Raw genomic sequence first — 20494 nt, forward strand, 5'->3', positions numbered from 1 at the left:
CGGCCACGTGCATATTGCACCGTCCACGTATGTATGTAATGCAAATGACCCACGGAAGAGGACTGGTCTGCCGACATGGTTCCCGACGTCAGACAGATCCTTCCCCGGTACCAAAGATCATATTCCCAGGCGTTGCAGGTCGAGTGAAGGACCCCAGATTCCCCAGAGCCGGGTCGAGCCACTCCGTATCCTGCGCCACACCAACACCCGACAGGCCGAGCACGCAGCTCAAGTCGAATGGATCATGTCCCGCCCAGAACGTGTCGGCGTCGTAGAGTCCGGCGTCGCCTACACCATCCGCGCTCACCAGCAACATTGACTGCTCGGGCACATAAGGCTGATCTCCTCGTCCGTCCTCAGCCACACCGGCTGTAGTCGTGGAATCGTCAGGACGAATAGCGAGTCCTGCGGCACGCGAAATTCCTCGGATAGTCCGTGCAAAGTAGGCTGACAAGCGCGTTTCCGACATGTCGCCCAGTTCGAGCAGGTCGACCGACATGGTGAGGTAATGGCTGACGACTGCGGGGTCGAGCGAGACTACCTGCTGGACGAAGGGGGATGCCTTTGTCAAGCGGATCAGAAAGACTGCAGCTTGGGCAAAGGCCATGGTCATGTACTATAATAACGCAGTCAGCAAGGAGCCCGTATGATATTCGGACTACGGCAAGGCACGACGACGCCATGAGGGGGCGGTAGACTGAGGAGGAGGGAGATCAGGTGAGCAGGGAAGAGCGCAAACTCACGTCCGTAGCAAAGCTCAGAGCGAGATCGGTCTGACTCGATTCGAAATGTGTTTGGATCGTGCTTGTCGCTGCGTTGAGCGCTTTGCGAAGGTATGTGACGCTGCTCTCGTGACCGTCGCTGCGGGTCGACGAGCGGAGAGCCATGGCATTGATGCTCAGGCGAAGGTGCTCGGCCTGCAGTCGGGCTATACGTGCTGACGCGCCGAGATAAAGCGCATGAGACGATCCTGTAACGTCAGCCTGATACGACGACAGACATCCCGCCATCCTTCGGCTCCCAAGTGCCCAGTCTCCGCACGAAACAACACTCAGAGGAGGGAGAGAGAGACGTACCGGGCCAGACCCAGAGCTTGCACCAGTCGTCTAACCTTCCGTTCAAACTCGACAACATCGACAACAAAGACTGGCCGTCCAGAGACCCAACTGGCTCTTGCTCCTCTACCCACAAGACGAATGATCGAGCGATCTGAGCCAATCGAGCCGTCGCTGCAATATACGCGTCGCCATACAGCGACAAGCCGGCTGGAGTGCCTGGCCGGGGGAGCGGTTGAGATAGGCGGGCTTTGAGGAAAGCTTGATCGTCGATGGACTCGAACTGGGTGGATTGAGGTCGACCGAACCCGAATGAAAGGAAGGAATCGAAGCTACACCGAGTCAGTCATTCACGTGCGTGTCTCGTATCCGATCAGATATCAACAGGACTCAGGAGAGGGATGTACCTGAACCAAGCCAGCCTGTAACAAACGATGTCAGCCGGCGCCCGTCCACGGGATCTTTATGTTCCTTCCCAAAGGGTATAGTCAGGTCAGAGTAGCCACATACCACGTCCTCCATTGTCGCCGCACGGCCGCATCCACCTCATCAACCGGAGCCTCGAGCTGTGAGCCGTCCCTCTTGGTCGCAGCCACAGCCTGCCCAACGGCCCGATGTATCCCCAGCCTCCTAGACACACGCGCCGCATGCCCCGTCAAGACCCACGCGTCGGGCCCTTTTCCACCACTCTGTAATCCCCAAGCCGCAAGCAGCAAGATGGCCTGCACATCTGCCAAGGTATGTCTTTTCCGGAGCAAGGTATGGGCGAGGTGAGATTCGGCTATATCGGCGAGGGCCGCTGGGACAGAAGAGTCGATAATGTGCGATGTGGTCGAGTGACGGAGGTAGAACCGGGCGGAGATTGCCAAGATTGCGGAGAAGAGTGACGGATAGCGCTGGACTGAGGTAAAAGGGTCGGGAAGGGTGATGTCGACAATGGGCAAAAAGGGGTGGCAATGATTCATAAAACTAGGGCCCAAATGTCAGCGGCGTGGTCGCTTATGAAGTCGGGAAGGTGGAGAGAGGGGCGCCGGATCACTGACAATGTGTACAAGGTTCTGGCCGTGTCAAGGTCGATCACACCCGAGGTGACTGGCTCGTCTCGTGCGCCCCATTGTGGTATGGGGGCAGGGTGCACTGGTTGTTCATCAGGGAGAGGCGAGCTCCGCTTTGATCCTTCCCGGTTCTCCCAGACCGATGGCTTGGCCGAGTCAGCGACTACTACCTTTCACACAGGAAAACCCGTCGGACAGACTTACCTGGTATACCAGCGCCTGAAAGGGGGGCTCAAATCCATCCCTGGTGGCCGAAGCCAGCCTCTCCTCGGCCTCCTCCTGGTTATCCTTATGCTTTTCGCGCCCCCCTGCGTCGTATTCTCTTGATGGCGATATTGTCTCGGGTCGGCTGGAATAGGAATGCGGCGAGATCAAGTTGATTTCTGGCGAATTGCCAAACCTCACCTGCCCTAGCCCCTGGGTTGTTGGAGGACCGGACGTGGAGAGCAGAGGAAGTGTAGAAGTATTCGTAAAGGCCGGGAGAGCAGCAGCAGGAGCCGTGACGGGGGCTACCACTGGAGCGGCGAGCGGGGCTAAAGACGGAGCTGCGGGGGGAGCTGCGGGGGGAGCTGCGGGGGGGAGCTGCGGGGGGAAGCTGCGGGCGGAGCAGGCAGAAGATCGGCCCCGCTGGCGCCGGGCTCGTCTCAGTCCAGCCAACAGGTTGACGACGCGGCTTTCCAGGTACTCCAATCTAGCTCCAGCCGCCACCCCATCTCCATCCTCAACCACCTTCCTGTTCGTGTTTGTGCTTGAGTTCGGGGCGGCGGGCGCTTGTCCCGGTTTGCCGAAATCACATTCTTGGTTCGCCTTGACGCATCTTACGCATGGCCGGCCACCAAGACAGCGTAGCTTCTGTTTGCGACATCGAAAGCATGCCTGCATCGCTCTACGCTCTTGTTGATGCTGTTGTTCGTGGTGTTGTGCGGTGCCGACGGTGACATTCGGAGGGTGAGCGATGTTGCCCGCGTTCCCTTTGCCGAAATCGCATTCTTTGTTCGCCTTGACGCATCTTACACATGGCCGGCGACCAAGACAGCGTAGCTTTTGTTTGCGACATCGAAAGCATGCCTGCATCGCTCTACGCTCTTGAGTTCGCGCCCTCTTGCTTCTCGGGGGCTCGCCTCGGTCGTCGTCACCGTCACCACGCACTCGAGCAAGGTCCGACGCGTCATCGCCATCTGCCGGGCAGGGACGCGCGGGTGACAACATGCTGAACAACTCTGTACTGATGTGGACATGTGATTGATGAAAGCCCAGAACTTCCTGCTCAAGCACAAACCCGCGCTCAGGCACCTGCACCTCGTGGACGTGAGGCACTAGGCGGGGAAGGTGGACATCCGGAGGTGTGATATATTAGGTCTGATGACCTAAGTGCCTACCGTCACGTGAGTGTAAGTCAAGTGACGAAGAAGTCGGGTTCCAAACAGTCACTATGAACAATGAGTTGAACACAAGAATACCGATGGTCTTCTTGAGTTCCTATATACTAAGGATACTCGTACTGTTGTTACAGTGATCTGTCTTGCTCAGGCCTAACTGAGACTGAGGTCGAGCACTCAGTTGGATCATATAGTCACGTGATCCGGGGCCCTTCTTGTTACGCAGCCGAGTTGAAGTCGGCCACAGGGCCGATCAGCCGACCTCAACTTCGGATTCATTTGGGGCTCAGTTCGGATCGTAATATGGCGCCACCGAAGTGCTTAAATAGAGGCTACTACCGTTATAGGTAAAACGAGGTTAGATTCCTTAAGCGTGCCCTAGACGTAGGCGACGTCGTAGTTGATAGACGAAGATAATCTGACTTTGCATTAAAAGTGCTTGACTTTATGCTCTGGTTTATACATTAATCTGTGGCGAGGACCATGTGTTACGCATTCGCTAGCTGGTCACTCGGTTAGTGGTTAAACAGTCGGTAAACATACCTTTGTTATCAAGTACAACTCCGATATGTACTGAGAAGGCCGGAATCAGCGTCTCCCGTGCACCACTAGCTAATCCTTAAGTATCGACTCACAATCGTACTGTTGCTTGGCTAAGTTTTACATAGGCTCGGATCCTATTGGCTCTGACCGAAGTCGGCAAAAGCCACGGATGGCGTTGCTACCCCAAGCCGACAAGAATAATCTTGTTGGCACCGACTGCGATAAATATAAGATGGAACACGCGTTGTATCTCGTCGTCCTGAAAACTCCAGCTCCGGAGACACTCACCCACAATCATTCAAGGCGTCTCTTCGACATACAAAGCAATCCAACACCTTAAGGGCCTTCCGAATGACCTCATTGAAGTGAACCGGACGCTTCCTCTAGCGCAGCATACTCTACATCTTGCTTATTCTCAGCCTCAAGGCCTGTCTTTGGATGATTTATCCAAAGAAGCCCTACGGCCTTTGATCAGTGGCTGTGAAGAGAAGGCCAAAATGCTGCAGTAAATCTTTGCGAAAATTGAACAGGGGTTAAACAATGAAAAGAACAAATCCGCGCTCAACTTCTATCGTATATTTCTGCTCCGACTGGTCAAAGCACACCGGGTGGAGACCTTGATGCAAGGTATCCTGAGAGGTCTGAATGCATTAGCTGCCAACCAATTGTTCAAGACAGCAACGCAGAGCCAGATAGTCCAGCTGGAGGAGGTAGTCAAACAGATGTCAAACGTACAGTCATCTGTACGTTTTTGAGGCAGTGTCAAATTCCACCCAGAATATCGCCTCTGGAGCAACAGGGTATCAGTCTATCAATAGCGGCCAAGGCCAAAATATCAACTTTGGTAATGGAAAATTCTTTACTGCGCAGACAATGAAATTTGGTACGGAATAAGATAATTTATTGCAGGATTCATCCCCAATAGACTGACATTTTCCTCTCTGAGGACAATCCAGTGAAAGTTACAATAATTGTCGAAGTGATGTCCTCCACACTCCCCATCCTTTATTTTGAGAAGTGGGAAAGAACAGGAATCCAGATCGGATCCCAGGGACATGTTAGTGGTTCGTAGGCCATGACAGCTTTCGAGAATGACCACAAAGCACATCAATATTTGATTTATCCTTTGGTTCTCTCCCGGGCTCTGTATCATCAGAAAGTCTAACGGATTGTCTGTCAAAATAGCTACTTGATACTATTTCAAAAACTCAAAGCAATGCCTTCAGACTTGCCATCCTGGAAAATTCAAATGATTAATGACATGATATTGATCAAGTCACTGACTGCGGCTGAAATGGCCTACGAGGCGGAATGCAGTGAAAGTGCGATAATTATCATTGGCAAATACCTTTGAGTCTTTGCAGAGGCAGCGGAGAGAAGTGTGGTACACCGAAGTCCGCCAATCTTCATCATCAACATTCTTCCATCGTCGTACAACACTTCGACAAACTCTCTTGCAATTACCTCACCAAAATAGTTCCAGAGTCCTGGCAGAGAATACTGTGGGAACTCCTAGAGAACTACTACTTCAATGACCTAGCAACCGGTCGTATATTCTAGAGCTACACATGGAGAATTAAGCATCCTGCTCATGTGAATGTAGCTGCTCTTCTTGAATTTACACAGTAGCGATTGCTTGACCAATTCTTCGTGCAGTAACCATCGATGATCTTGGGCATATCCATTGGCCTTTTTTTACTTCCGCATGCTAGTGTACATCATATGCTCAGAGCGTCACTTGAAGGAACAATGACCATGAGTATCCTCTGGCCAACAGACATTATTCTCATGATAGCTCTTGAGCACTGTTTGCGGTGGCTTGGGGCTATAGCTGCTAAATACTAGGAACGGAAGGGTCTGCCACTATCCAAAGACAATTAGTCTAGAAGCGCTTCGAGGTATATGAAAACAATTCAAAAACACCACAAACCAAAATGTACTATCAATCACGTTCGGTAATAGTTACAATGGAGGATCTCAAGTAAGTCAAATGTCCTGGTACCCTTAGGCGAATTCGAAGCCAGATGCAAAACCCGTTACTGCCATTCGGTTATCTCGCAAGATTTCGCCTTAGAGAAAAGTCTTGATGCTGTAGTTGGCAGCTACCTCAATGGTGTTCTTAAAATCACTGTAGGCTTGTGCCCGAAGGTCCTGGGAAATTCGCTCGCCGACCTCTTCATGACCGTCCCGAGCTGCAACGTATAATGCTGTCTCTCTACTGTAATCCTGAGCAGCAACATCAAGTCCTTCTTCTTTGAGCAAGAGATCAACAACAGTCAATCTTCTATAGGAAGCTGCCAAGGAAAGGGGAGTGCGTTAGCCTTGGGCACTGGCACCTGTCTGGCCTAATTTCATTTGATCAAAAGTTTCCCGAAGTTCAGCTATCGAACTATCGATCGCCGGCCCGCTTCATTTTCTTCTGGGACATTATTGTGTCGATCGTACCCACTACGGTTCGTGTTGTGGAGTCTGTGCTTTCTCCTCTGAATACTAGCGATCTTATTTCTGACCAGAAGAGATAAAGATCGACAGGTTGGTCATGAATAGAGTGCCTTTCCCACACCGACTTCTTACATTTAAGATCTTAGATCGATCCTTTGACTTTCTGAAAATACACTAGCTATCATCGCTAGCACGGAGATTATTCGGATCTCGTGCTGGCCTCATTTCATTCATCGATAGATGAGACATGGCTCTAACATATAGCAATTTTGAATGAGCACGTATTATGATTGATCTAGATGTGACTGGCAGTTGAATAATATGCTCGAGAGGGTCTCTTGACATACAAAACGTGCTTAGAGCGAGGCTCTCTAGTTGTACAATATTTCCCCTTTTTAACCTTGCATTTTCTTTTTACAGGGGCTGGGTGTGCGTTTTGAACTATTAAAATGCCTAGCCAATCATGATTTTTCAGCAACACACCTCCGGGCCACTAAAACCTCCGTGCATGAACATGTTCAAAGGCTTTATCCGGTTCTTCGCTCTTCCTTTCCGGGCTCTTTTCATACATAATTATCCTCCTAATTGGAAATTAAATGAGATCGATCGATCATCTAATTCATTGTCGTATTGAAGTCCTCAATTTGAGGACCTATTCCCACCCCCTGAACTTTGTTGAGTTCCCGATCAAGATCTATCCACTTATGGAGTGGGGCCCGGGCTCAGCTCAAGATCCACTAAGCCCTGGTATGGAGTCTTTTCGTACAAGCGATCATCTTTACTTCATATGTATGAAATTCATTGGGCCTGGTGGACTCATGGCGCTCCATGTACTCCCTCAATGGAGGTGAATTGTGTCGATCCCTGGCAACCATCTATAAGAAGGAGCCGAAGTCCTGTTCCCGACCCTATTCAATCACCATTACTACAAAATCGTTTAAAATGCAGTTCAAACTCAGCACCATTGTTGGCCTCCTTGCTGTTGCTTCTCCCGCCCTCGCCGTGGATGCAGTCAGCAGGATTGATGGCTTCACCGTCTTAGCCAAGGACGTGCAAACAACCGCAAACTCCATTGAACTCACAAACGCCCTCTCGAAAGCATCTGTTAGTTCACCCACGTACATATCACAATAATTTACGTCATATGCTAACCATGAATCTAAGGATACTATCGATCGCTTTTACTTGCTTCACAACGCTGAAAGAGTAGCAACGAATGATCTCGTCCGGAAGGGAGAAGCCTTGGCTGCCGACCAACAACAGGCCGCTTGTAACTCATTCACCAACGTAAGTTGTTCTGCTCTCTAATAATACCGAAGTCATGTTAACCCCAGAATGTCTAGTACGCTTCCGCTGCCACTGATATGCTGAATACGGTCAAAGAAAAGCAACTCGATGTAGAGCTTGTTGGGAAAAGTTACCAGATGGCTGCGCACCTCCGTGCCTTAAAGCATAACAACGACGTGAGTACAAATACTTCAGAATCAGAGGCTAGATGTTTTGTTTGGCGTACTGACAGTTGTAGGAATTTGCCGACCTCCTTACCGACCTCCTCGCACCCAGCTGTGGAAGTAGCTTGGCCGACACCATCAAAGACCTCGACAAGCTCCTTACTAGCACCAAAAAAGCTTACACCTACGGCTTGCCTTGATTAATTGAGGTTTAATAATATATTACCATAATGCGCATTTGTTTGAAGCCATAACGACATAGAACGAGGGACCTTGGAAGTCGGCAGTCTGATTTCAAAATTAAATATAGTAGTAGTAAAAGATTTGAATAGTGAGACTTCCGCACATCACTCCAAAGGTTGGAATCTTTGGATCATTTTAAAGCAGTACTTTACATGACGGAATGAGGGGGCGGCATTTTCATCTCTGCAAAGGAGGCTAATGCATTTGTCCGCGCCCGGGGGCTTAATATCAATGGCCCAAAGCGCATCAACCCCGCTTCGCTATTGTTATCAGCTACCCCTATGATTACTTTGCCCATGCTAAACGTCAAATATGGGGTTGACAATATGCGGAATAAATCACTCTCGGCATGTTGTTAATCTCTAAGCCGTCAATGATGTATCTCAAGAATCTGCGACCCAAGATTTTGCCAGGTAAATGGAATCAATAGCGAATTAGCTTTTGGCGGTTATTCCATTTCGAGTTTGTCAATAACGCACGTACGCTCGACAAGAACGACCTTGTTAACAAGTCTAACACACTACAGTACTGTACACGCCGTTGCGTGACCTCGGGTCGGGAACCCGAGGGTGGCTATTCTGGCCCACATACGGTCATCGGAATTTGAAATCTCGGCTTTGCAGTACATCTCATGGATTGCGATAATATATAAACGGCTTGCGCCTCGGCAGTATTATAATCAAGAAATCGCCGAATAGGCCATTCGGCTGCCGGTAGTGGCGTCCGCGTAACTCTCAACTATAAAGATGCTTACAAACATCAAGACATTAATCCAGATCAAACAAGAGATTTCTCGTTCTATTCCGCATCTCCTTTCGTGTACTTTTGTTCTCCAAACATGCCTGAGTTGGTAAGTTGTGTTTCCGCTTCTACCTGGGATGCGACCGGTCCACAGCCCCTAGGAGGTCAAGAATGAGGATGGTACCACCACTATCATGACCCAATGGACCCGCAATATCTGGCGTTCTGGAAACGACACCGAAGAGCCGACTGTCAGCATCCCACTTAGCTGGATATCTATTATCGGCCCTACTGACTTCGCCGATGCTGTGCACGGAATAAATTTTAAGGAGGTTTGGCTCTACTGGGATACAGCTCTGCTCATGAAGCATCTTCCCCTGGAGGCTGTCGTTTCCCAAACGCAGAATGTCCTACCTAAGGCATGATGACTACTAGTCAGTAGATCGGGTGGCTCAAGGACCGGGCCTGGTTAGCTAACGCCTTGCGAAGGCACAAAGTACTCTTCTATAGGTGATTGTGAATCTCACGTGCTGGGATCATCTACCCTATCTGGTGGGATGAAAGGAGTGGGTCTCTGATGAAGGACACCCGGTGCGGGAGGAGGTCAAAGGAGAAGGCATCGCAGTTGTCTATATGTGTAGCAGTAGCTAGGTGTTGTCTCGGACTCCGAATGTATATATTGGACATACGCAGGCAATGGCGATGGCCTGACCGAAGACAGCCACAGAGTGTGGAATACTTAACTAACATACTCATTGCTCCTGAAGTCTCACCGCAAGGAATGACAGGCCATCTCGGAATAGGGCCTTGCTCGATGGAATTGCGAAAGCAGTTGAGTGTTTTCATCTATGTTTCTATCCAAAAAAAAAAAAAGAAAAGAAAAAAAGTAAAAAAAAAAACAAAGACCGGCATATTCCATAGCCGAGTCTTTCAAAGCAAAGATTGATGTTTGGAAGGAATCACGATCTCATTAAATGGGTGCGAGGGCCTTTTAACGCAAAGTATACGACAGGAAAGACTATTTTCAAGTCGAATCCATCCCTGGAAATGTAGTACAGCATACCTGGGTCAGAGACGTGGAATCGAGATGTCGGGGTTGGAAACAGTCTAACAGATAGTGGCGACGGTGAATCTTAAGTTTCTGTGCTCGAGTCCATATCAGTTCAGGCATGCCCTGAACGAACGAAGTGAGAGAAAGGGATTCTCCGCCCGCGGTGATACCCCTGTTCTGAAAACTTTTATTTTTTGGCTGTTGTTAGCCAAATTATGGCTTCTCATTCGCTACGTCGATCCACTGCCTTTCTCTGATTCGCTACCTTTTCATTCCCCGCCATCTTCTGATTGCTGTTCGAGCAATGTCCAGTTCAGTTAAGTGTTGGTGGGTTTTATCCTTAATTATTGGGCCATTCTACTATAACCCTAACAGCTGACTCTCTAACCCTAGTATCTGTGCCTTATGCTTCCTTTTTATTCGTTCTATACTCATACCCATTGTGTACATAGTTCTGCTACGTACTCCTTTAAGAGCTTTATCTGGTTGGTTAATTAACTCTGATGTGTTTAGATATACTGCTTCTTTTTACCTATACTATTTTGTTTAGGGATTTACTGCTTCTACCTATTAAAGCCTTCAGGGCTATTTAAAACCTTCTATTACATACTTTGTATTCTTGATATGCCTGCTATATATATAGATATAACGGAGATATATTAACATATTCTTATTTGATATTGATATATTCTTTTCTAGGATTTAACCCAGCTATACCTTTCGACTACTTCTGTTCTGGAATTCTTTCTCCTTGATATCTTAACCTTCCCCATTAGATTACCGCTATGGTTCTGTACAGCCTGATTCCCTACATCTTAGATGCCTTCCACCTATCCTGTCAGCCTTACATCTATGTCCTTTCCCTCCTCCCTGGTATAATTTACTAAATCGTCACAATAATGTTTTTGGCTTTTGCCCGCCCCCGGTGCTACTATCTTAATTGGCCCCACCCTATCCTCACTTCCCTCCCCCCTCCTATTTTACCCCGTCAACTGTCTATTCTACGTTGGTTGAACCTGGCTTCCCGCAGGCGATACTGTCGCCAAATCCCCTACCTAGACTTACCTCCGGCGTCTGCGCCGGCCCTTGCAGGTAGATTCAAGTTGTTTCATTACGTTCTTGTCTTCTTGCTCCAAGACTGATCCTGGATATGACTACAAGACCCTATATCCCTACAGTCTTGGCAGCTGGTGATCGAGTTATTCCTGATTTAATTACCGTTGCCATAGATCTATTGGTTCAGAATAAGGTATCTCTAGCTCTACAGTTCTAGTATATGCCAAGGGCATTAACTGATGGATTCTTAGGAATAAATTCCTATAGTCACCGATTAATTCCCTACTTATATAGCTTACTCTAATCTGCCGCCCTGATAAAGAGGTCAGGCTTGTCTCAAACGCTTATGTAACCTATGCCGATCTTCCCAATAGAACGTTCCATCGCAGTGAAAGGCGTACAAGCATTACTAGTCCCGAAACCGGTGCCACCACTTTCACTCTTAAACTGTTTTTCGAATGCGTTTAAGTAAGCACACTAGTTTGTATTAGGAAAAACCTCGGATTATTGATCTTTCTGTACATTTCAAGTTACAACATCATACATATAATACTTCGAGTAGAATACTTCAGTCTCTGGATGAAGCAACGGAGAGCGGCCGCTTCGGCGCTTCCTATGTGATTAGTCATGACTCGGTTTGGATATGACAGGTAAAGCGAATAGAGAGGACACGAATTACAGTACCAAAAAGATGAGTCATTTATATTGACCAATGGCTACAGTACGGCCCAACATGTACTAGTATCATTGGGGAATGACTAAAAGTACACAATCTCGTTTCGAGCTAGGTTTGGGAATAAATATCGAGTACTGTAGGGTTAAATCTGATTTCACACTAATGTAGACCAGCAGTAGAAATCAGTTATACCTCAACGCTCTTCCACCTTCATTCCCGAAGGATAAATTACGCGCTGATCTATTTTATTTCTCATCTAGGGGAAATTTCGGCAAAACCGCCTTTAGATAACCGATGAGTCATCGTCATCATCCGCTAAATATGTATTGCACCAAAGGGACGATATATCAATTCAGACCAGCTGCGATTCTATTTTGTTGTTCTGTACACCAAATAGCTCTAAACCGACTATTGTTTCCCCGTTCGACCGACGCTACTAGTTGCCTATAGTAGTATCTGTCCTCTTTGACACAAAATATTTGCAACATTGTCAGTCTACGCACTTGCTCTACTACTAAGTCGTCATTTTGGGTTCGACACAGCCTACGACCTCCAACTGCCCTTGACGAAATGCATGGCCACGTTGGCTTCCCTGTCCATAGAGCCTACGCCAAACTACCACCTCAGACAACGTTCACCGGCCGTTATGTGCTTGTCGAACCACTTGATGCGAAGTATATCGACGATCTTTACGCCAGCTTAGGACAACCAGAACACTATGGCCTCTGGACCTACCTTCCCGCCGGGCCTTTTCAAGATAAGAAATCTTTCACTGAGTTTATCGGAAGCTTAACTCAAGACTAAGGCTCAGTATTCTACGCAGTAGTAGACAGGGCCCAGCGGAAAGCAGTAGGATTCTTCAGTCTTATGCGTATTGACTTGGAGAACCGTGTGGTGGAGATTGGATATATTGTGTTCTCCCCCTTCTCCAGCGCACAACAGCCGCGACAGAGACTTTCTACCTGACGGCACGTGCTGTATTCGAAGATCTACATTTCCGTCGTCTTGAGTGGAAATGTAATGACCTTAATAACCTCTCCAAGCGGGCTGCGGCTCGTTTTGGGTTCACGGCTGAAGGTGTCTTCCGCCAGCATATGGTTGTGAAAGGTAGCAACCGTGATACGGCTTGGTTCTCAATGATTGACTCGGAATGGCCTGCTTTACAAGATGCTTTTGCGAAGTGGCTTGACCCACTCAATTTCGATGGTAATGGAATCCAGCGTTGCTCGCTTGGCTCTTTCCGCCGAACTTGATTACTGTACAAAATGCAGTTCAAAACTACTTCGCTTCTCTGATCAAATCGTTATACTGCAATTTTTTCATCTTTTTGTTGCGAAAGCAGGTGGTTACTGTACCGAAGAAAATAATTCTAAGAATATTTATAAATTACTAGTTAGCCTCAGAAGTTTCAGATGTCACATTGTACAGTACTAGTTACGAAAGGCCTTAGCAAGGCTCCAAGTTCGTTCCAGGAAATGGCACACTGTACATGTACGTTTATAAATATACATGGTTACTGGCCTGTATATCGCTGTTAATGCGCCTACCGCCCACCAAACTAGGCACACCACCCTTTCTTCTACGTGCTGACAGAGGTTTTAGTGTGGCAGAAGCTCCCAATTTTTCCGCCGGTTGTTTCAAACTTTTGCAACACCACTGTAGGTATAGTGTGTAAGAAACAATACAGACCCGAGTGCCAAGGATACGCGGAAAATTCCCAATAAGGACTAGCTAAGCTTAATAAGTTAAACTCGAAAAACAGTGTAAGAGTGAAAGTGGTGGCACCGGTTTCGGGACGCACTGTACTCGAAAAAGGCGTTCTTAAAGACCAAGAAAACCTTCGTATGCCCTGAAATACTTGCAAATCCAAATAAAAATGAGGCCAATGAATTGAAAACTTGTTTCACGTTTTTGCGTGTTGCGGCTATTAGTCACCTGGAAGGCTTTCTCTCATTGGCCCAACTGGATTCAAATGCATTTCTGCTTTAAACGAAACCCTGCAAATCTGTATTACAGATTGAATCCCGACTTCCTTTCTCTTTCGTTTCAGGGCCGATGCATGCGACGCGCGCGTCTTCCAGTACAATAGCCAAGGTATGATGTGGTCACGATGACTTTTTTGCCGTTTCCAGCCTAGCGTCCCCATATTTGGTAAGTTGGCCCCACCCGGAGTTTCTAGTCGCTGTAGCCGTACTTTAGCGCACCTGAGGCGGCGGGGCGATATCTCTCAGCCCCGAAGTAGGACCCGCAACGGATTACACAGGTCATATGCATTTCTCATTTCTACGGGTTCCATTTCGAAATACCACAGTACACGGAACTAGGCTCTCGCTGAACCAGGACCATGGTGTATGTCGGGACTCAGGTCTCTTGGCCCCAGAGCGAAGCGAGACACGCCGTCGACGATCGTAACGCAAAAGCCGAGGCCGAGGCCGAGGCCAGCAAGCAGCGCAGGAAAGTCCAGAATCGGAAGAATCAACGAGCACGTCGTGAGTCTGCCCCTCGCTCGGATAACGCATTTCATACTCAAAACCCCCGTACAGGATTACGACTCAAGGGCGGAGACGCGGGCAATCGTAAAGAGTCGCGCCCATTCCTAGTCAAGCGCTGGCACCTCGACGAGCCCGACCCCATTCCCTCTCAAGAAATCTCGCCAGCATCAGAGCGCGCAACAACCACGGCTTTCTCCCATGGCCCGCCTTATACGGACGCGGGGATATCGGCCTCCACAGCCAAACGTACAGTCGTGCTTCGTGAATCACTATTCACGACCACCCACATCCAGCCCCTCGTAAACTTGGACATCCAGCCTTTTACTTTTCCCTTCTCCTCGGACCACCTCCTCCATCTCATTCACTATAATGTCTGTCGCGCCTTGATCACGAATATGCGTACCCTCAACACCCTACCCGCCGACTCGACCATCTGCACCATTGCCTCGCCTTGCCGTGACGACACGACCCTTTACCCCCTCAGGTCCGATATCCCTTCCTCCCTCATCCCGACCGCCTTCCAGCAAACTCACGATCATTCTACCTGGATCAACGTCATTCCCTTCCCCCGCGTCCGCGAGAACTTAATCCGATACGAAGGCAGCTTCGACCCCTGGGAGATACTGCAGGACCTCGTCGGTGACCTATTGAAGTCGACGCCAGACCCGCGACAGCGAGACGCACCTACTTCTGTGAAAGTTTCCAGGACTCCACAGCCCCTGACCTTTTTATCCGGAACTGATACGGATGAAGTGACCGCCGGACGTAAGGGCCTCATTGTCTGGGGCGAGCCGCACGAGATGAGGAGTTGGGAAGCCACACCCGGTTTTCTCGCGAAATGGGCATGGGTTGCGGAGGGCTGTGATGAGTTGATGGAAATCAGCAACCACTGGAGGATGAAAAGGGGGGGAGGAACCTATGCGGCTCGGGATGTTGAGGAGCTATCCGCCACCACCGCTTCCGCATGCAGCGTCAAGTGGAGGTTAAAGAGGCACTATCGACGTTTACATGTGTTTTCTGTGGCTTGCCAATCCAACCTCAGTCTTGTAAAAAGCATATTAGGTATGCTGTAAGGATGTTGCTCCAAAAGTAAGAAGACTTATGATTCAAACTCAAAGGGGACGCGGAGATGTGGCAGGAACTATGACCTATACGAAAATTATCGACTCGACTGCAGCCTATATACTCATGTTTGCCATTTCCACTGTGTTTCGCTAATGATTGATTGATCCCGACTGGGTAAGTCTGGCAAACCGCCGAAGTGCGGAGGGCGACCCAGAATCCCATTTGGCTAATCCAAATTCAAGAGGCTGCCGAGCCAGTTGAGCATTACTCAAAAGCGTGGGAGACTATCAAGAGCTTTAGGCTGTTCCTCTGGCAACGATAGGGGTTTCACAAGCCCTGGAAGAGTTTAATGAGAGGAACTACCGGATCCTAATGGATATACGTCGAGCCTGTGACTGGCTTTGCGCTCTCTTTATCCATCAAGAATAGAAATAATGCACTCGGGCCGATAACACGTTAAGGGAGAGACATTATGGAAATTAATAGAATTCAATGGCAGTGCATACGAAAACCTGTCAAGGCACAAAGTTGGGATGGCTCAACAGTGGGAGATGGAATAGCGCCGATCGAAAGTTATCAAATGTGCGATTCATTCTTGCTATCCTCGCCGATCTAGCCTGGCATCTTCTGAACCTTGGTAACAGTAGCCGGCAGAAAGCGGTCCGGTAGAAATAGTGATATGGCACTGGAACCTCATCATTGCTCTCATTTCTGCCTCACATCGCCCTACTCATCATCCGTCAGCCCCACCATCTTCAGGGAGTCTTTCCAGAGCCGAGCCTCTTTCTCAGCGTCATACGCATGACCTGCGAACCCTACACCGGCAATATCATGATTGTCGTTACCCCGTGTGGTTTTTCCGCACTCAGCAAGATATTCTCCGCCTTTCTTCTCCCATTCTTGGCCGATCGCTGCCCACACAGTCGTTGCAGCCCCCTGCTCTGGCGACTTCATCACTTTATACATCTCTTCATTGTTCTTGAACGCCTCCACCATTGCGGGATCCATATGCTGCATCAGCGCCGTTGCAATCATGCCGGGATGAACGCTAGTAGCGTGGAGTCCTCGCAAGCCGTAGCGCCGCTCGATCTCGTTAGCCATATAGATATTGGCGGTCTTTGATTGTCCATATGAAGCCCAGTCATTGTATTCAGTCTTCTCAAATTTGTAGTCACCGGATTCATTGATCGAGGCCACATGGTGGGCAGAAGAAGAGACGTTGACGACTCGAGACGAGAATTCAGAGCTGGCGCTGGCAAGTAGAGCTGGCTTCAGGAGCTCAAAGAGTAGGAAATGGGCGAGGTGATTGACTCCAAATTGCATTTCAAAGCTGTCTCGCGTGTACTCCAACTTAGGCAGGGCCATAATGCCGGCGTTGTTGACTAGGATGTTGACTTGACCGTTCGACTTCTGGAGAATGGTTTTCGCGGCAGCATGCACGCTGCTCAAGGAAGTGTTGTCCATTTCAACGAGTTCGACGCGCTCTGGTTCGAGGATTCCGCCCAGAGCAGACTTGGCTTTGTTTAGGTCTCGTGCCATCAACAGCAACCTTGCTCCAGTCAAAGACAGAGCGCGAGCTGTCTCGATTCCTATTCCAGATGAAGTGCCTGTAACGACAATCACCTTTCCAGATAGCTCGCCCTCTACTGCTTCATCCTTGATGATCTGACGAGCGGTTGGACGAGCATCGCCAGGGCCAGCAGGATTCGAATGAGCTTCTGCGTACCGGGACATTGTAGGTGATAGAGAACTTGGGCAGGCTGGATCCGGGTAATGGTTTGAATGGAATCGATGGGCTTTGATGAGATAGGCATTCAGATTTTTGGGGTATCGATCAACTATTTATTCTTCTCCGCCTCCGGACTTCCAGCCCGCGTTCACATAATTTTGATTTGCGTTTCAAAGCACTCGGATTTAACCTGTAAAGTCCAGGACGCTGTAGGCGAGAATGATGCTCAGAACATGTTTGTATTTCAAAGCATCGGACTTCTGAAGCTCATCTCGGAGAGACCTAATTTTCTTCGCCTTTCCATACTTCAGACCCACGACCTCGTGTGATGACTTTTTTGCCGTATCCGGCCTAGCCTTCCGAGCCAAAACCACAGTCCCGCCTTCCAGGGTTGTAGATGCCACCTGCATAGGCTCGATGACACTTTCTCCTCTTTCGGCCTAGCTCGCGAGACTAGTTAAGCCTTCAAACTTAATAAAGGGCACGGATAACGTAATTCCCGGCCGGTCTGCGCATACCGCCTGCTACTACATTTTTGAACTAGAATTTTACCACCAAAACGCCATTATATTCAAAAGTCTATCTATTGGGACACCAGGTTGTTGAATGGCCTATTCTCTGACAGCCGCTGCACCTTGCCTGCCGTTATCTGGTTGGTGGAGGTGGTTAATAGGTGGTTCAATAGGCCCAGGCGGAGGTTGCTCAATAGGTTTAATTGGCTTAATTGGCTGTTTAATAAGCTGTGAGGCCTCTTCAACAGTTAACCCTCCTTCCTGTGGTATTTGTTGATGTTATTGTGTACGCTTTTGTCATTTCTTCTTATTTGCAGCACGTAAATCAGTATTTTCCTTTGCTAGGAGCGCAGCGTTATGCATTGAGAGATAGTAGCCTTTAATAACTTAATGAAGTGTAATCTTAGGTGGAGTTGGGGGACTTTTTGAACGTTGTTTAAGTAAGACCTTGAGTAAAGAAGCTTGCTTTTAAAGCTGGAGAACTGTTCTTGGTGTTTTGGTGAAAAAGATACTTGATCTGCTCCTTGGCTGGTTTGCTGGGGGCGTAGGTGTTTTAGTGATATATTTAGCTTTGGGAGTATATAATCTTGATTGATTAGTACTAGATCTGCTGCTGTAAAGCTATTTTAAATAGTCTTTGGCTTAAAAGCCTCTGTATATACTTAAGGATACACTGCTAGAAAATCTAGCTTATTAATATAGTTGTATTCTGTATATGCTTAATTCTTAACTAAATGTTTATATAAGTATTAAAGAACAGTAAAACAGCTAATATTAAGTAGCTAAAGAAGGGTTTAGGGTTTTTCTAGATTATACGTCGCTATGGTTCAGGGAAGACAACTACGATGCCGCGGTATGAGGATCTGGGTTGCGGTAAGATAAGTATAATAGTATACAAAGCAGTATAGTCAAATTTTTAGTATAAATCTGATTGAATTAAGGTATAAGATGGCTATTACGGCCATTAAGAATAAGAAGATTAAACTAGACAAGAAAAAAGACCATTCACGCTAATGTAGACTACTCTGGATTTTAGTCTCCATCGGCTCATCGTCTATCGGCCCCCGCATTGACCACCACGTTTAGGGTTGTTGACGATATTGCCGATATACAGATATTGACTACAAAATCGGCTGGTTTTGAATTTGTCAATGCCGATTGCTGGTATGATATCGGCGGGCTTCAAATTTGACGATATCACCACTCACGGTATCGTCATATCGTATCGGCATTGGCACAATTTTCCTTTAGCATCATCTAAAGAGTGAACGCAGTTTTATTTGGCAATTTAAGAATGCAGAACCGGAATACTGATTTAACCAACCCGGCCCTTGGCAGTTACTACTTATACCTATCGCGATTTAACATCAGCATTCCTATGGTATCCCCCTTCAAACAATATCTCCGAATGCTTAGCACATCCTTCGCTATACTAAAGACTCTCTCAACAGTAACTTCAGAAGCAGGAATTGCTAGATAATCCGTGGCTGCTGCTGCCATCCGCGGATACTCGCCCTTCTGAATCTTCCACCAATTACAGAGCTAGTTTGGCTGGCAGTGTCTGCGACGCTGAAGGGGTGTCGAAGTACTTATCAATATCTAAGAGTGGTGGATCTCGTGCCTGCAACTTCTTCAGTATTCTAGATTCTACGTCGCTATGGTTCAGGGAAGACAACTACGATGCAGCGGTATAAGGATCTGGGTTGCTACCCGCGTATACCTGATGGAGGTTGGTGCGGATCGTTTCCAGAATCATTGCCCCTGTATTGTTATCTTGAAGTTCCCGTAAAATCGTTTTACCTTTGACCCAGGGATCCAGGACGAGGGCATTGTAGTAGGTGTCGTAGTCGTCTATAATAGAATAGTACTTTTCGTATTTCTTTATCCTTTCTTTCACTGCAGCTATAATATCTCAATTAAGTTTTACAAAGTTACTATTGCCCTTCCTTATATTATTAAGTAATTTATATAGCCCATAGTAAATCAGGGCCGCAAGACTGATTTAGATATTATATTTTAAAACATATAAAGTAAGCTTATTAAACTTATAAAATACTGTATAAATCTGTTCTAGTTGTGGCTAATCTTTGATAGTAAACGGCAGGAGTTCTTCCTAAAGGCTTAGGAACTTATTAACTTATTGCCTTAACTTTAAACCGTTATTGACCATATAAGATATTAAGTTCTATTGTATTATAATATTATACTTAACAAATTTAGCCAGGAGATTGTTAAGTCTGTATATCTCCTTCTACTTCTGTCAGTACTAAGGGCTTTAGTTAATCTAAAGAGTAAAGATCTATAATCTCTCTATAGCTGAGTAATTAGTAGCTAAGTTACTAGTCTGTAAACAGTTAGAGAGGCTTATACTTATTTTAGAGTCTCTGACCCTAGGGTACAGGGAATATCTATTATGATTAGGTTAAGGATATAAGCCAGATAGCAGAGATAGCTATTAAGCCCTTGATAGAGTAGTGCTAGTATTATATCTTCTACCCTAGGTTAGTCAGAAAAAAAGAAAAATAACTTTAAGGCTATAGCTTTATTGTTACTAGTATTATCACCCGTAATAGAAATAAGCTTATCCTTAAGACTTAACTCGATAAGTAACTTTTCTACTATAATTGCCAGATTTTCACCGTTATGAATACCCTAGGTATTGGCGAACTTGACTAATCTCTTATAGTACTCTAAATTCTTTAGACAACCAATAACTAATTATCCCCAGAATAAAAAAATAATTTTAGCTTGTCAAGATATCCAGTGACAAGGTAATAGTTTTGTAAATTAAAGCCAGCTTATTCTTCAAGTATGTATACTGTATAGCGAACTTTTGCAAGATTTAATCGCATAAGGTGTGGCAAGACGTGAAAGGAGCCTCAATTCTAGGGATGTCTCGGAATATTTGCTGAAACTCTGGAGACTTGATAGTGGTGAAGACTTTTATATCAGTCATGATCCAGCGAATGGCATTCCTTTCCAAGACCTCTTAATAGGTGAGACT

At 47.3% G+C, this 20494-nt stretch overlaps 9 protein-coding genes across 9 annotated transcripts; 5 read left to right on the forward strand and 4 right to left on the reverse strand.

Annotated features, from left to right (window-relative positions):
* Positions 1-88: 88 nt before the first annotated feature.
* Positions 89-3319, reverse strand: N7481_001279 (Zn(II)2Cys6 transcription factor; the record flags this gene model as incomplete). Its single annotated transcript, XM_057260498.1, has 7 exons — positions 89-616; positions 744-970; positions 1077-1387; positions 1463-1477; positions 1566-2024; positions 2099-2256; positions 2315-3319. The coding sequence occupies 7 exons, from the start codon at positions 3317-3319 to the stop codon at positions 89-91; spliced, it is 2703 nt and encodes a 900-aa protein (XP_057128330.1).
* Positions 3320-5999: 2680 nt separating this feature from the next.
* N7481_001280 (uncharacterized protein) lies at positions 6000-6237 on the forward strand (the record flags this gene model as incomplete). Its single annotated transcript, XM_057260499.1, has 2 exons — positions 6000-6013; positions 6057-6237. 2 exons carry the CDS (start codon positions 6000-6002, stop codon positions 6235-6237), a joined length of 195 nt encoding a protein of 64 aa, XP_057128331.1.
* Positions 6238-7416: 1179 nt separating this feature from the next.
* On the forward strand, positions 7417-8125 carry N7481_001281 (uncharacterized protein; the record flags this gene model as incomplete). The annotated part of the gene is made up of 4 exons (XM_057260500.1): positions 7417-7578; positions 7639-7761; positions 7818-7937; positions 8000-8125. 4 exons carry the CDS (start codon positions 7417-7419, stop codon positions 8123-8125), a joined length of 531 nt encoding a protein of 176 aa, XP_057128332.1.
* An 881-nt stretch (positions 8126-9006) lies between these two features.
* N7481_001282 (uncharacterized protein) lies at positions 9007-9334 on the forward strand (the record flags this gene model as incomplete). Its single annotated transcript, XM_057260501.1, has 2 exons — positions 9007-9018; positions 9071-9334. The coding sequence occupies 2 exons, from the start codon at positions 9007-9009 to the stop codon at positions 9332-9334; spliced, it is 276 nt and encodes a 91-aa protein (XP_057128333.1).
* Positions 9335-12262: 2928 nt separating this feature from the next.
* Positions 12263-12945, forward strand: N7481_001283 (GNAT family N-acetyltransferase; the record flags this gene model as incomplete). Its single annotated transcript, XM_057260502.1, has 3 exons — positions 12263-12468; positions 12526-12604; positions 12625-12945. 3 exons carry the CDS (start codon positions 12263-12265, stop codon positions 12943-12945), a joined length of 606 nt encoding a protein of 201 aa, XP_057128334.1.
* Positions 12946-14036: 1091 nt separating this feature from the next.
* On the forward strand, positions 14037-15257 carry N7481_001284 (uncharacterized protein; the record flags this gene model as incomplete). The annotated part of the gene is made up of 1 exon (XM_057260503.1): positions 14037-15257. One exon carries the CDS (start codon positions 14037-14039, stop codon positions 15255-15257), a length of 1221 nt encoding a protein of 406 aa, XP_057128335.1.
* A 718-nt stretch (positions 15258-15975) lies between these two features.
* Positions 15976-16983, reverse strand: N7481_001285 (putative short-chain dehydrogenase/reductase; the record flags this gene model as incomplete). The annotated part of the gene is made up of 1 exon (XM_057260504.1): positions 15976-16983. One exon carries the CDS (start codon positions 16981-16983, stop codon positions 15976-15978), a length of 1008 nt encoding a protein of 335 aa, XP_057128336.1.
* Positions 16984-17163: 180 nt separating this feature from the next.
* N7481_001286 (uncharacterized protein) lies at positions 17164-17388 on the reverse strand (the record flags this gene model as incomplete). Its single annotated transcript, XM_057260505.1, has 1 exon — positions 17164-17388. The coding sequence occupies one exon, from the start codon at positions 17386-17388 to the stop codon at positions 17164-17166; it is 225 nt and encodes a 74-aa protein (XP_057128337.1).
* A 1636-nt stretch (positions 17389-19024) lies between these two features.
* N7481_001287 (uncharacterized protein) lies at positions 19025-20446 on the reverse strand (the record flags this gene model as incomplete). Its single annotated transcript, XM_057260506.1, has 7 exons — positions 19025-19145; positions 19170-19392; positions 19426-19487; positions 19880-19987; positions 20018-20142; positions 20180-20204; positions 20358-20446. The coding sequence occupies 7 exons, from the start codon at positions 20444-20446 to the stop codon at positions 19025-19027; spliced, it is 753 nt and encodes a 250-aa protein (XP_057128338.1).
* Between the last annotated feature and the right edge of the window lie 48 nt (positions 20447-20494).

The sequence above is a fragment of the Penicillium waksmanii genome (assembly GCF_028829765.1).
Source record: "Penicillium waksmanii strain IBT 27052 chromosome Unknown utg000001l:1.0-4852451.0:1.0-4856178.0, whole genome shotgun sequence".
Lineage (NCBI taxonomy): Eukaryota > Fungi > Ascomycota > Eurotiomycetes > Eurotiales > Aspergillaceae > Penicillium > Penicillium waksmanii.